This window comes from Chelonia mydas, chromosome 8 (genome assembly GCF_015237465.2).
Source record: "Chelonia mydas isolate rCheMyd1 chromosome 8, rCheMyd1.pri.v2, whole genome shotgun sequence".
NCBI classification, from domain to species: domain Eukaryota; kingdom Metazoa; phylum Chordata; order Testudines; family Cheloniidae; genus Chelonia; species Chelonia mydas.
In genome coordinates this window covers 17,721,895-17,737,691 of record NC_057854.1, presented here as the reverse complement: position 1 = coordinate 17,737,691, position 15,797 = coordinate 17,721,895, and the positions used below count along the sequence as shown (strand labels likewise).

The window sequence follows — 15,797 nt, the reverse complement described above, 5'->3', positions numbered from 1 at the left end:
GTGAGCTGTAGCTCACGAAAGCTTATGCTCAAATAAATTGGTTAGTCTCTAAGGTGCCACAAGTACTCCTTTTCTTTTTGCGAATACAGACTAACACGGCTGTTACTCTGAAACCTGTCATTATGCAGATAATTTAGTTTCCTTAACTTGGGGAACTACCATTCTATGCTGTGAATCTGAGTGGATGGGGTCCTGATCTGTGCATGAACTAATGGTAAAATCAACTTCAAAAGTCTGTAATTCTCATTAAGCATATTTCTGTCCTCAGATTTTGTTTGGTTTTCATTTCAAAATGCTTTTCTTGAGTTTTGTTGGCTTTATTTACAGTTTCACCAGTGTAAAATAAATAAAATGTAAATTATTTTTCCTGGTATACATAAGCTGAATACTTACAATAAAAATTAGCTGAAAATGTAAATTTATAAAGAAATATTTATTGTCCTTTCTCATTGCCCAGATTCCTTCCCCAACACTATTATCAGGTCTTCACACCTCTCCTTGTCATCTATCCCCATTTACCTTGACCCCTTAGTTTAGCATTTCCATTGTTCGAAAAACTGGTTCTAGTACTGAGATCTATTCTTTCCTATTTACTTCAATAGGAACATTGCCTAAATAAAGCCTATGGACTTCAGGATCTGCGTCTGTGTGCATTGTGAGATAGGTATATGAATTACACATAATATTAAGTACTGTGTTATACAATTATTTGGGTTTATATAATTTTTTTACCTTTCAAATTGATTCAGCTGATTTTGGTTATATATTGCCCCGAGTAACTTAATAAATGTTCTCTTACTTTACTGAGTAAACAACACTGAACAATGTGTTTGCTCTTTCTTAAAACACCACATTCAGATGGACACAGTGGGATTATTTTACTATTCATATTTCCATCGGGCACAGAAGCCCCTGTCTGGATAGTTGTCCAATTGTATTAGGCACCATATACAGTATCTGTCCTGTCTGACTAGCTGCTGGGAGATATGGGTTCTGATCCTACATTTCTCTGTGATTGTAGCAGAGTCTTTTCACATCTCTGTGCTTCCACTTCCTTTTCCTCCTTGTGTCTCTCTTGTCTCTTTACACCAGGGGTGGACAAACTTTTTGGCCTGAGGGCCACATCGGGGTTGCAAAACTGTATGGAGGACCGGGTAGGGAAGGCTGTGCCTCCCCAAACAGCATGGCCCCTGCTCCCTATCCGCCCCCCAGAGCTGCCCAGAGGATTCAGGGGGCCTGGGGTCTTCGGTTGCGGGGGTCCTTCCGCTCCGGGACTTTGGGGCACCTCACTGAAGACATGGAGCGGAAGGACCCCCGCCGCCGAAAACTCTAGTGGGGGCCCCTGAAAACTCTCCTAGGGCAAATTGCTCCACTTGCCCCCCCCCAAGCGGCTGCCGCCCCCTCCCACTTCCTGCCCCCTGACTGCCCCCCTCAGAATCTCTGATCCATCCAACCCCCTCCCTGCTCCTTGTCCCCTGACCGCCCCCTCTGTGGGGCAGGCAGGGACTATTTGTTCTCTGTTTGTACAGCACCTAGCACAGTGGGACCCTGATCCATGACTACATCTCCTAGGTGATACAGCAATGCAAAAAATAATGATGATTCATAATAATGGAGCCCTGATCTTGGTTGGAAGCTGTAGACTCTACTGTATTATTAATGAGAATAATAATGAAGAGAACAAGCCCCATAGGAGGGTGGAATCAGAGAGTGAGGTAATCAAATGTAAAATCTTTATGTATTTACATTGACACTATCTTTGTGTAATTATTGTGAATAGTTACAATAAGTGCCAGCTGTCTCCCCCTCTCCCAGTCCTCAATCTAGCCAATGTTACGTTGTGGATTTCTTATGAGTGTGGTGCCAGAGGTGGGTCCTGAGCAGAAATTTGAAGGAAAAGAAGGTAGCGACCTTAAGGATCACCTCCACGTTCCATGCATAAGGAGCGGCATTAAAGAAGGAGCGGAGATATTTCCATAAACTGAAAAGTAGGTGAAGGAGGCTGACATCATAGGCACAGTGGAAGAGGCAGGGTCTTGTGATGAGAGATGAGGGAGGGGCAGAACTATGATGGCCCTGGAAGGTAAAGAAAGAATCTTGAACTTGAAGCAGTGAAACAAGGAGAGAGGGATGTGATTATAGTGACCGCCAGGGAAGGTGATCGCAGCAGTTGTGTTCTATACGGACCTTGGGGTGGGCATGGGGCAATGTCGGTGTTATAGAGGCCGAAAAGGAAGAGTACATAACAAAGAGATGATAAAGATCTGGATGAGACTTTGGCTGTTTGGCTAGAAAGGAGAGGACAGAGATACAATCTGGCAGAAGAAGCAGGAACATTGGACACAGCTTGAGCGTGCAGGGCAGCAGAGCAGAACTGAAAATGCCTAGGTTACCACTCTCAGGAGGAAAGAGCGGGGTTACTGGTGCCGGGACTGGGCCAGGGGAAGGTAGGAGTGAGACATTCAGAAGGGCAGCCCACTAGTGCCACTCCAGGGATGGGGAAGTGGCCGGGGAACCTTTGCCTAGAGTGAAGCAGACTTGTGGGATGATTTAGGTGGGGATTGGTCCTGCTTTGAGCAGGGGGTGGACTAGATGACCTCCTGAGGTGTCTTTCAACCCTGATAGTCTGTGATTCTATGATTGTGCTGCCTGGGCATATGGACCAGCGGCTGCTGCGGGCCCAGAAGGTCCCCAGGCCCTCGCCCCTCGGGAGCTCTAGGGGAAAGGGGCGTGGTCAGAAGGCAGGTGGGCGGAGCCGGGCCCAGGCATACCGTGCTCCAACTCGCTGTTAAACCCGCGCCCGGGCCAGGGTTGTCGCAGCCCCACCCCTCGCCTGCAAGTTGGGGAAGTTCGTATGGGAGGCAGCTGCGCTGGGCGGCCCGGGGCATGGGGGTCACGGTGGACGTGCACCAGGTTTACAGATACCCCTTCGAGCTGGTGGTGGCCAGCTACCTCCGCAAGGTAACAGGAGGGGGCTCGAACCCCCGCTTCCACGGCCCCTTCCCAAGCGGTTCAGCCTGGGCTCTGCCCCGGCGCTCCCGCTGCTCCCTCCCGGGCTCTTCCCCCGGCTGCAGCCCCCCGCGCGCCTGCCTCAGCTTGGCTGGCCGCAGGCTGCGCTCCCGGGCGGCTACTGTGTCCGCTCTGCGCTGCGCGGGCTGCCGGGACTTCCTTGCCGTGCCGGCCATCCCCCCACGGCCTCCATTTTGGGGCCAGCTGGCTGGGGATGGCCCGCGAGGGTACCTGTGGTCGATCTAATGCAGGAGTCAGCGGTTATTTATGCCCCTGTGGTGGAGCGGGCCATGCCCTAGTTCATTTCTGCCGCGCCTCCCCGGTGTTTGCACAGGGCGGCGGCCGCTGTAAGTGGGACCTGCCCGGACTCTCGCTGGGGAGACGCTCACTGATCTGCAGGGCGTTCATGTCAAGACCTCCCCAAGTGACCGCGGGTCTGAGTGGCGCTGAAGGCGGCAATGGCACATCAAACATCCTGGTTCCCCCCCCGAAGAGCTACTCGCGGCTGTGTTAGACTCAGGGTTCACGCTGCGAAGTATCACGGACTCTTTTTTCCTACTTTGGAAATGCCTCCTCCCTCAGAGCTATTTCCCAGCCTCCTTTCCAGCGCCAGTGTTTATATTCGCCCTTTTCTTGGAGGTCTCTAGTGCAAATCAGTTAACTTCAGCTAAAGATAGAGAAGTCCGTATGTAGGACTTGAATTTCACTGTTCAAAGTCCTTCTTTTAAAAAGCGAGTTTACAACAAATGGTAGGCAGTGGTTACAGGGTACAGTTATGGGACCCTTTAAACTGGGGTCACGAGCCACCCTTTGAGAACGGTTGCCATATCCTAAAAATTATGTAACCAAATGAGCTGCCAGTGCTGCATATCCTTATGATCATATCAATAAACAGCATGCTGGTTCGTGAAAACACTATCTTCCCCATATTGGTTAGTTTTATAGACTTGCAGTGCAAGCCTCTTCCCTCTCCTGCTTTTAAAGGCAATTTTTAAAGCAACACTCACTGTTAAATGTATTTAACTTAAAAAAAAAAGTTGTAAATAATTTCAGCTACTACTACAACTGGAGTTCCTCTGCCAATTATTGTGGTTGTATGCGCTTAGACATATAAGATATAGAAAATGTTTTCTCTCCTGTGTTGCTGTGTGAAAGACAAAATGAAATTGACTGGACCCAAAGATTCATCAAATGCTCAAAGTAAACAAACGGGACAGGGGGTTAGAAATATTTGTTCTCTGATCTCTTTCAGTCCTAGTACTCTTAGGTGTTATTACCGTATCCAGGGGTTCTCAAACTTTATTGCATTGCAGCCGCATTCTGACAACAGTTATTGTATGGTGAGGAGTGGAGCAGGGAGCTTGAGTCCCACGTGGGGGTGGAACTCGGGTTTCAGCTTCAGCCCTGGGTCCCAGCAAGTCTAATGTGGGCCCTGGCAACCCCATTAAAATGGGGTCACGACCCACAGTTTGAGAACAGTTGCCAATACTAATAGTAGATACAAATGTGTGACTTGTAAATTGCCATTGTTCCTTCAACTATTTCTTTTGAGGCCAGGTAGTCTCTTACACTTTTTTGACTCAGTGTTCTGGTGGTTTTTTTGGTCTATGCAGCCTTGTAAATGGAAGGAAGTGACGAGCAACTATTGGCAGAAGAAACTGTTAGTTGTGAGCTCAGTATTTTTCTCTGTGCGTATAATTATGTTTCTCACTTGGATGAAAGCATACTTTTATGCAGACCTGTGATACTAATTTGTCTGTCATTTCCGTAGTAGTGTTCTCTCCAGCACTGCCTTACCTCTCTTTCACTTTCAGCAGTTGTTGCCTTGCGACCTTACTCACATATCTAATCTGCACTGGTGCTTTAGGCAGTGTGGGTTAGTACCTGATAAGTAATCAAGTAGCCGCATAAGGGAAGAATTGGAAAACATTTCTATTCAACTAGGAAAAACACTTTCAGGGCTATAACTATGCTAAACTGTGATGTGTTTTAAATCATACTTTTCTGTTCATCTGTGTAAGATTCAAGTCTCCATGTAGACATCTGTGGAGTAGTAACCAACCCCATTTACTTTATAACATACTCTGCACTCCTGCAAGTGCATACGCATGGGCATCCCACTGCTCTGAGCCAGAATGAAGTCAGAGGAACTCTGTGAGCACAGGGTTCTGTTGACAGACTGCTTTTGCAGGATTGGGCCCTTAAATATCTGTGTTCTTAAAGGGACACAATTGAAGTGAGTGGGCCCAGACTTTGGATTTTCTTTAAAAACAAAAGTCAGTAGAAATGTTTCCATGCTATGATATGAATAAATAATAGTGAAATCATTTTCTTTGGCTGTAGACATCCTCCTAGAGAACCCATAAACCTAGTGTTGCAGTTAGTCTTTTACACCACAGATGTGAAACTGGTTACTCTCTCAGTTGTCCAAAATGATAGTACTATGGGAAGTAGATTTCTAAAAGTGAAATAATTTTAAACAATTGAAGGTGGTGTTCAAATGGAGGTAAATGATGTCTCATTGTTGGAGCTGGGCTTGGCCATGTTGCATCCTAGTAAATTTCCCTTCTGCACCTTACACTCTTGTACACCTAAAAATGACCATACTGGGTGAGAACAAAGGTCCATTAACCCAGTATCCTGTCTTCTGACAGTGGCCAATGTTAGGTGCTTTAGAGCAGTGCTTCTCAAGCTATCTGATGTGGGGGACCAGCAATTTTTTTTTTTCCAAAGTGTGCGCAGACTGGCAGCTGATGGCTCGCGGACTGGCACCAGTCCGCGGACCACCACTTTGAGTAGCACTGCTTTAGAGGGAATGAACAGAATAGGTAATCATCAAGTAATCCATTCCCAGTTTCTGGCAAACAGAGTAGGGATAAGTTCCTGAGTGTGCATCCAAACTCTTCTTTTGCTTGTTGTTTTTCCTTTGACTAAAATAACTTTTGGGGGCTGAATTGTAATCTTTGTCTAATATGCTGATCCTGGTTTCATTGCCCTCGAACAGTGGTTCTTTTCTTATAGGAACAAAGGGAAAATCCAGAGCAGTGCCCACAATATTTTGTTTTTTGCAACGTATGCTTTAAACATTAACATGACATTGACAATAGAGAAACAGCTGTGTAGCACAGGGCATCTCCATGACTCTAGTCACAAATAATGCTGTTTGTTTCTTCAGAACATCTTACAATGATAAGAAGTAGAGTGGAGAACGTTCTGCAAATTGCTTTCCAAAATGCAAACTTTCACGAAAGCCAAGCATGGGCTCATACATTTTGGTCTGAATTGGCTGAAACAGTAACTTGCACATCGCTTGGGACTCATCAGAAGAGAGTAGCTGCAGTGTCCTCAAGAAAAACATCATTCCTGAGGAGAAACAGAAATCTGTGCGTGTGTGCACTTAAGAAAGCAAAATCTTACCATGATCGAGGTAGTGCTATGAAATCTATCAAACTGCATGGCTCCAAAGTCCAATCTTATAATTGACAGAGCATGTGCAACTTGCTGTGGCCCTGTGAAGTCCTGTCAGAGCTAATAGGGTTCTGTGCTGGCACAGCTGTCACTCCATGCAGAAAAGGGAGGGACCAAGATCGCTTTCTGCTATCTGAATCAAGAGTGGGCTGCGCTACTCATTAAATAAAGATGTCCTTTCTAAAGCTGCTGGTGTCCTGTGTCCCCAGGAACAGAGGATGTCTACTTCTAGGTTGGCTTTTTTATTTTTATTAAGGGTTCTGCTACCTCTTTAAAAATCTTATAACCTTAGGGATGTTAGGGGTGAGTGTTATTGCTCTCCTTTCAAGAAATAATGTGGTTCCTTTTTGTTTTGAAAACTCATGGGGGATCTCCTGGCCCTATTCAAGTCAATGGGAATTTGGCCATTGACTTAAATGGGGTCAGGGTTTCATCCTGTGTAGTTCACCAGGGAATCCCTGATTGTATATGTGAATAAGGGCCTATAAAAAAAACATGGTCATGTTTTGTATTTTTATTGACCATATGTTCCTTCTTCCCAAATGTTATGGGTCAATACTAAATTGCACGGATTCACTGCAGTGGTTTCATGCTGTAATCTGAAACCCCGTACAAGCCATTTTTGGTTATGTTAAACTTTTCAATATTATTCCACAATCTCTTTCTCAAAAGCCTCCATGTCACATTGTTGAACAGCAAGTGCAGACAGAAGTGCAGTGTGCAGTCTGTCTTTCTCTTCTGTTCTATTAATCTTCCACAGCTGTTCCTTAACACAAAAACAAACAAACAAAAAAACCACCCAGTACTCTCACATGACCCTCTGCGAAGTTAGAAAAAATAATATATTGTCCCAGTTCCTGTACTCTTGATCTGTAAGGCTGGCAAGCTCAAATAGACATATTTAATAACTTTTGCATTTTAGAATGATGCATAACAGTTAACTAATCAGAATGGGATGTGCTTTGAAATCCTAGATGACCTCTCGAGGTCCCTTCCATTCTAGTCCAGTCCCCTGCACTCAAGGCAGGACTAAGTATTATCTAGACCATCCCTGACAGGTGTTTGTCCAACCTGATCTTAAAATCTCCAATGATGGAGATTCCACAACCCCCCCCCCAGGCAATTTATTCCAGTGCTTAACCACTCTGACAGGAAGATTTTCCTAATGTCTAACCTAAACTGCCCTTGCTGCAATTTAAGCCCATTGCTTCTTGTCCTATCCTCAGGGGTTAAGAAGAACAATTCTTCTCCCTCCTCCTTTTATGTACTTGAAAGCTGTTATCATGTCCCCTCTCAGTCTTCTCTTCTCCAGACTGAACAAACCCAATTTTTTTCAATCTTCCCTCAAAGGTCATGTTTTCTGGACCTTTAATCATTTTTGTTGCTCTTCTCTGGACTATCTCCAGTTTGTCCATATCTTTCCTGAAATGTGGTGCCCAGAACTGGACACAATACTCCAGTTGAGGCCTAATCAGTGCGGAGTAGAGTGGCAGAATTACTTCTCGTGTCTTGCTTACAACACTCCTGCTAATATATTCCCTGAATGATGGTTGCTTTTTTTTTTTTTTTTTTTTGCAACAGCATTACACTGTTGACTCATATTTAGCTTGTGATCCACTATGATCCCCCAGATCCCCTTCCGCAGTATTCCTTCTTAGGCAGTCATTTCCCATTTTGTATGTGTGTAACTAATTGATTGTTCCTTCCTAAGTGGAGTACTTTGCATTTGTCCTTATTGAATTTCATTTGAATACTTCAGACCATTTCTCCAGTTTGTCCAGATCATTTTGAATTTTAATCCTATCCTCCAAAGCCCTTGCAACCCCTCCCAGGTTGGTATCATCTGCAAACTTCAAAAGTGTACTCTCCATGCCATTATCTAAATCATTGATGGAAAATATTGAATAGAACCGGACCCAGAACTGATTCCTGCAGGACCCCACTTGTTATGCCCTTCCAGCATGACTGTGAACCCCTGATAACTACTCTCTGGGAACGATTTTCCACCCAGTTATGCACCCACCTTATACTAGCTCCATCTAGTTTGCATTTCCTTAGTTTTGTTTATGAGGCGGTCATGCGAGTCAGTATCAAAAGCCTTACTAAAGTCAAGATATACCACATCTACTGCTCCCCGCCCCCAATCCACAAGGCTTGTTACCCTGTCAAAGAAAGCTATCAGACTGGTATTCTTGACAAATCCATGCTGACAGTTATTTATCACTTTGTTTTCTTCTAGGTGTTTGCAGATTGATTGCTTAATTATTTGCTCCACTATCTACAATATATACAAAAGTTCACTACAAACCAGTGAACTCATTTCTTACCGGTACGCTGCACTCATGGGAGGGACTTAAAGGGGGGGTATGTGACCGACCCCCCCCCCCCCATATGACCCCAGCTCCAGCCCGGGGTCCCCATGCTCTCCCCGTCCCCTCCCCATGATCCATTACCTGAGGGGTGGGGGAAAGTAGGCTCTGTCCTCCTCCCGCTGCACTGGAGACTTCCGAACTGCAGGACTCTCTGGAACTGAAGCAGCAAAAGGAGCAGAATGTGGGGCTGCTGGGCAGCCCCACTCCGGCAGCTCATCTGGTGTGGCTGTACCGCCCCTAGCCCTGCCCCAACCCTGTCCTCTGGCGAGGCTGCTGTACAGACCTCAGACAGGAGACGCAGCTGTACAGGAAGGGCTGGGGGCAATATAGGCACACCAGAGGAGCTGCTGGCATGGGGTCACCTGGCGGCCCCACCTTCTGCTCCTCCTGTGTCTTTCCAATACACAGTACTGGCTATAAATATCTTACCGCCGTACTTGCACCACTGCCACAAACGTAGAAAAGATGGACACGGTCCAGAGTTGATTTTAGTTGCATGACAATTCAAGGTCAGAAAAGAGGCATTGTTAGCATTATTTCTTGTTAAGGATTTGAGCCACAGACACATTGCAAATCAAAATAATATTCTGTAGTATATACATCTACATGACTTCAGAGGAAAGACCATTGGAGGTAAAGAGTGAGCCTAACTATGGCAGCCAAAGGCATAGAGCAGAAAGGTTAAAATAATCCTCTTTTAAATGTGACAATGTAGTACTGCATTCCTTATTTTAATTAGGAATTTAATCCAGTTAAAGAAATAACTTGAGTTATAGTTAGCTTCATAAATCCCATAGTTCAAGTAGATTTTCCTCTTTTCTTTTTTTCCCTCCTCCCCCTTTTATACTGTGCAAATAAAACATTTTACTGCTTTGATGTTTTTGTGTTGCCTTTAACACAGGGTGAGGAAATGAAACTAAACTTACTTACTTACAAAGCTATTACAGCTGTGATTTGTCAAGGGGGCTTCCATGCCTAAGGCACTGAACTCCCATTGGCTTTTAATGAATGTAGGGAGCCTCCCTCCCGTTAGCCCTTCTGAAAATCATAGCATGTGTTGCTGTGTTCTAAGCATTCATGGACTGTAGTGCATGTATAAGCACTTGAATATGATGTCTCGGGTTGATCATACAAATGACCTTTAACCTACCCAAGGGGTCAAATTGTTTTTTCTCTCTATTTTTGCATACCTCAATAATGCAAGACAGTAGTTCTACATGACCAAAAAACTGGGTCACAAAAGCAAAATTCAAATTCAAGCTGCTGCTTCTCAAAACGTACTCAATTTGCGGGATTGGATCATGATCAACCTAAGATCCAGTGACCAAAGAGAAATGTATGACAACCTTTTCCCTCTGCAGACATTAATACATATTGTCCTTGCATGTGAATTAAATAGCATGGCACATAGTATTTTACCTCTGAAAGATCACCTCAAAGCCTTGGGTCCAAACTTTGGAATTGGAGCAAAGCCTAGAAGCACATGGAATGAAATGGCAGCTCCATCTTATGCTTTAGGGGCATGGCTGTCTGCTGTGGTGTAGGGCAGCAGAAGTGTGCACAATACTCTGCTTCCTTCCAGTGGAGAACTGAAACTATGTACAAGTCTACTGACCGTGCTTACTCCTCTCTGATTGGTGCTCTGTGGATAGCTGCTGTGAAGGCGTCAGTAATGTGCCTGGACTCTGCTACGTGGCTATCCAACATAGTGCAAATGCTGTGCTACTTAGATTGTAAGGTCTTAGGAATATGGTGATACAATTAATAACAATAATAATTTTTCCGCTGCTTTGGTGGCTTGAGTGGGCACAGATGCCAACTCAGCAGCTGCCCCATAAAGCAAACATTTAGTTCAAGTGTGACAAATGGTGTGATTAAAATAAACATATCCATATGTGAAAAGGCTTATGTAGTGACTGATGATCACAGATTACTTGATGTGCCGGGGGTTTGCTAGACCTTTTAAAAGAATGATATATAAAAATAAATGTATTTGCAAAAACACTTGTGAAGCCTGAAAAGGTTGAGCTGATTTGGCAATGTCGGTGTTTCATTTCTCTGGGATAACAAAGGAGAATCAGTCAGAATATATATTTATTTTTATTTTGCCAGCCTTTGATGTTGCCATTTTGATTTATTTGAGCTCCATTTGATCTTGCATGTAAAATCAACTCTTTCTTGCTTTGAAATACTTTTTATTTTTATATATACCATTACATGTAAGCTTCATGGATTCCTCTCTGCAGCTAAACACTCCGAGGAGTCTATTCTCCCCACAAATAACTCCCAGAAAGTAGCATAGTGGTTAGAATATACCCCTTTAATTCCATAACTTATTTTTATGCACTTTATTCAGTTTACTTTGTTGTTTAGGACCATTTATTTCAAATTGCTTTGGCTTTAAAGGGACAACAAAGTGTGTTTTTCTTTTAGTTTCTAAATGGACGTCCTATTTGAAAAGGGTATACATTAATTCTTGTGATTTTGTTGTTTGTTAGAAGTCACTGGATTTACAGAAAGACAGAACATTAGGAGTTAAGAGTTATGCAGTCATTATGCATTGTTGGCATTCTACAAAACGAGAAATGAATTAATCGTTTTCAATAAATAACCAAAAAGGATAATCACCAGTACAACTCATCATTGGAGATTTTTAAGAGTGGGTTAGACAAACACCTGTCAGGGATGGTCTAGATAATACTTTAATCCTGCCAGGAGTGCAGGGGACTGAACTAGATGACCTGTGAGGTCCTTTCCAGTCCTATGAGTCTGTGTCCAGTTTGTTTATTGGAAATGGTGAATGAATTTTTGCTGGCTTTCACACTTGAACTACAGCATAGATAGCATATGCTATCATATCTGTGGCTCCAGTTCTACAAACTGGACTCGTAGATCTTCCTGGAGCCTCATTGACACCTAAGGAATAATTGGAGATAAAAATTTCATTTTTAAAGTCTTCTCCCCACCCCCAGTGTGCATTTGGATTTGACAGCTTGTGAAAGTCAGTTTCACTGTTTCTCCTACCTAATCAGTTAATTTCTCTCATTATTTCTTTGGGCCTTTCACACCGCAGTAGACGGCTAAACCATGTTTTAAAATAGGAAAACCTGTCTGTAAAACCATTCAAATTGACAGAGGAACTCTAGGGCAATTGTAGAATATGAAACTACTTTAGTCAGTTTTTAAAAGTGAGTTTAGACTTCAAGTCAGTCAGCCACCATAACAACGAATCATCATGTATTTACTTTTCAGGCAGGAATAGTATTTATCAATTACTGTCCCCCAGTACCCAAACACCCCTCCCCACCAAATATACTTTGAGGTTTCTATGGTGTATTTCAGGTTCAGATCTCAGTGTTTTACAAAGATGGGTAAATATTATGCCTAAACTGAGATACTAAAGTTCATTGGCCAAGCGCAAAGCCAGTGAGAGAAATAGAACCCGGGTTTCTTCTCTCTAGGTCCTTGCTCCAGCCCCTTGATAGTGCTGCATCCATTTGCTGTCTCTTACCCTTTCAAAATGATCGTTTAAATGAAATCTTAGCAATCCTCAGTTTTAAGTACTGAGAACTACTTTAAAGGATGGGGGTGAAAGATATCAGCAGTCTCATTACCTTTCTCCCCACCTCATTTTGTCAGGAAACCAAGTAGCAAAATGTGCAAATTATCCTGCCTCTGCCAATTTTTTTATCTCCTGAAATTCACTTCTGTCTCTTCTGCACCCTCCCATTCTGGTCTCAATAAAAGTACTATGGACTGGACCGATTCAATGCCTTTCTAGAATTGACCACAAGATGGCATCAAATCATTTCACAGGGACGGTAGAAATAAAGAAAACAGTCATGCTTTATACATATGATTTCAACCCAAATTTTTTAACTTGGAATTAAAGTTGCTGCACTGTATATCCTACCACCAGAAAACCAAGGCACTAGCAGTCAAGTCAAAGATGGGAAGAGGCACTGAATATGGACAATTGAATGACTATTTCCCTTTCATCACCCATAGCAAACATATCTCACCTGTATAACCATGGACATTTTCTAACTCCAACCATGTTGATTGATCATCACTCCTGAATATTCTGTCTGTACTGAGCATGCTCCATCCAGGAGGATGCAGAGATTGAGCCAGACTTTCCCTATAATTGCTCTTGTTGGCTACTGCAGGCCACTGGGGCACCATGCTTGGGAAATGGAAGTAAAGAATCTGTCTCTGCAGTACGCTCAGTGCCTTGCCTGCTGGGTCCAGGCAGTGGAATGAGAAATGCGAGGATGGCAGGGAAGGAGAGGAGTGGGGATTGGAGGAGGAGGAGCTGATGGTTGGAATAGAGGAGGTGGGAAGTATATAGGCACAAAAAGGGAGGAGGCAGGAGCTAGGGGTCGGGAGGAAGGAAGAAAAATGTGACTAAAGACTGTATCATAATGGATATGCGCAAGAGGCAGAATTAAGGTTGACAACGTTAATTCTGGCACTTCCTAACTTTTAACTTTGCAGCTTTGTGTTTTTTTTTTTTTTTTTTTTTTTTTTGAATTTGCATTCTTAATGTTCTTCTAATGGTGTTGGGTGGGTTGGTTGGTTTTTGGAAGTAAAATATGACTAGAGAGAGCAAGCTGGGTCTTGTCCATTATTTTATGGTATTTAGCAATAGCTCGCAACAAGGAGATAATGTTTGTTTAAGTGGTTGTAGTGATCAGGTGCACAGGCCCTGCCTGATTGCTGGCATGCCGGAAAGTTGACTCCAGCACAGCTTCCCCTCTCCCTTGCACTCCTGCTCAAGGGCAAGAGCTCTCTGGTTAATCAGAGACTCCAAGAGGAGGGCTGGAACCTCCATACCTCCAGTGGTGGGGACCAATGCCTTGGGGGTAGGCAGTTGCCCCACAAAGTCACTCCAGGGCTGAGGAAATAGCCAGAGTGAGATTTTTGATCTCTGCTGCTGTTGTACTTGAAGATCCTCAGGAAATCTAAGCCAACCACATTCTTCCCCCAAGGCTTTTAAGTATATTTTGTTGTGACTGCTACGCTCGCTGAACCATTCCATCTGCTTATAGGCTCTTAACACCATTTCTTATACTCTGCTGTGTAGGAAATTGAGTCTGTTTCTGTTTTAAATACTTGGGTAATAGAGTCTGCTATTTAGTGAAAGATTTATGTAAATGGCTTTTTGTTTCACACAATTGGGCCTTACACTCTGTAAGTTACATTGATAATGTAATTCTACAACTACTTCTGCCATTTCAAAGCAGCATGTTGCATAGAAGCCTCTGATTTAACTACATAATAGGAGTCTACAGACTTGTACTTCCTTTTTTAAATCCAACTTTTATTCCCAGCAACAAAAATAATTGTAGTGGTACTGCAGGATGAATCAATTATCCTCTTCTGGAATTTTTGTCCCTTTTTCCTCCAGAATTCCTGGTTACTTTAAAGCAGGATGCTGTAACATCTGTTACCGGTAATCACTGCATTACCTTAACTCATTTAGTCTTAAGATATAATTTTCCCACCTCCTTTCACTCTTCATATTTTTTTTGTCTAATGTTAATCTTTATCTGGCGTTCAGTATTTTCTCAATACTAATCTGGGATTTGTATTAGTCCAGTTACTTTTGAGTCATGTTGGATTGCAATGATTTATCTTTGCTTTTTGTTTTTTGATTTCAGCATCCATTCATGTGAATGTTGCTTGCTTTTAGCAATGGGTAATATAGTTCTTTTCACCGTCTCAAGCTCTCTGCCAACAGGGAGTCCAAAATGACTTACCTATCCCTTGCCTCTGTTTCTCTACATAAAACATTCCTTATTAGGGAGCGTGTCCTACAGAGTTCATATATTTCAGACATTTGATACAATTTCTACATAATTCTTGCACACACTCGCTTGGGGAGTCAGAGCGAGAGTCTCATTTCTTCAGCTCTGAAATGACTCTGCTACTTGAGCTAAAGGAGATTTTCCTTAGCAGCCGCAGGCAGTAGTGGTAGTTCCATTAGCCTCTCCTCAAGCCAACCACTGGAGCAGAGGGATGTGCACACCCACCAGTACGTTACAGGATGAAGTGACATCTTCCTTTCTAGAAGAAATCTTAAAGATGTTGCAGGACAGAAAAAGCTCACATATAGTATTTTGCATTCCAGATGCCACTGTAAACCAGCTTTCCTGTACCTTGCTGCATAACTTCGGGCTATGAACTGTATTGTAAGCATACTCAGCAGCATTTACAGGTAGTGCACTGCAGGAAACAAGGTCCAAATTATTACTAGTGTAGCTCCTTAGGGATGAATTTGACTCATGGAGTTATGGCACTTCTGCAAGCTATGGTCCGTTAGAATCATGTCTACAGGTCAAATCTTATTCTGTTTCTGCTTTGAGGGTATTCTGTATGCTGGCTCAGGCTTTAAAATCTCTGTTTAATAATATGAGTGTTCTGTAGTAAGACTGAACGTTGGGTGTTTTTTGAAGGCTAAGCAAACCTCCTCACCACAATAAATGAAATGTAAATTTTAAAAATATTTTTAATTTCTCCTCTTAGCAAATGTTTTAGCTAATCTAAATGGACACTGGATACTGCACATTCTTGACACAAGCCTGCTCTTTTTCTCCATTGAGAGAGACCATGAAAATGCTTATTGATTTCACAACTGAGCATTGGCAATTTTCTCTTACCCAAGTGACAAATATAGTGATGTTTACACTGTACGTGTTTTTTTTTTTTATCTAGTATCCCAGTCCCATGGAGAAACATGTCACAGCTATAAAAACCATGGAAGAGAAAACAGGTAAGCTACCTATTCGTGGTGGTGTTATAATTATTATTGTGTTTCAGTAATGCTGCGGGTATGGACCCAGGACCCCATTGTACTAGGTGCTGTATAAACACAGAACAAAAAGACAGCCTCTGCCCCAAAGAGCTTACAATTTATTTACACCTCTCGTTTTACATTGGGAGGTA

General features: G+C 43.2%; 1 protein-coding gene across 10 annotated transcripts in view; it reads left to right on the top strand.

The window, feature by feature from the left end:
- Positions 1-2,742: 2,742 nt before the first annotated feature.
- PRELID2 (PRELI domain containing 2) overlaps positions 2,743-15,797 on the top strand; it is a 42,334-nt gene continuing 29,279 nt past the window's right edge. For 9 of the 10 annotated variants that reach the window (XR_006283461.1, XR_005226420.2, XR_005226419.2 and 6 more), the window contains exons 1-2: positions 2,773-2,961; positions 15,567-15,624. Coding sequence is in view for 2 of the 10 variants with exons in the window: in XM_037906346.2 (XP_037762274.1) it covers positions 2,887-2,961; positions 15,567-15,624 (133 nt within the window). In the remaining 8 variants the exon portion in view is untranslated. Of the gene's footprint in view, positions 2,962-15,566; positions 15,625-15,797 lie in introns of all 10 variants that reach the window. The other variant, XM_007054365.4, reaches the window with a different exon arrangement.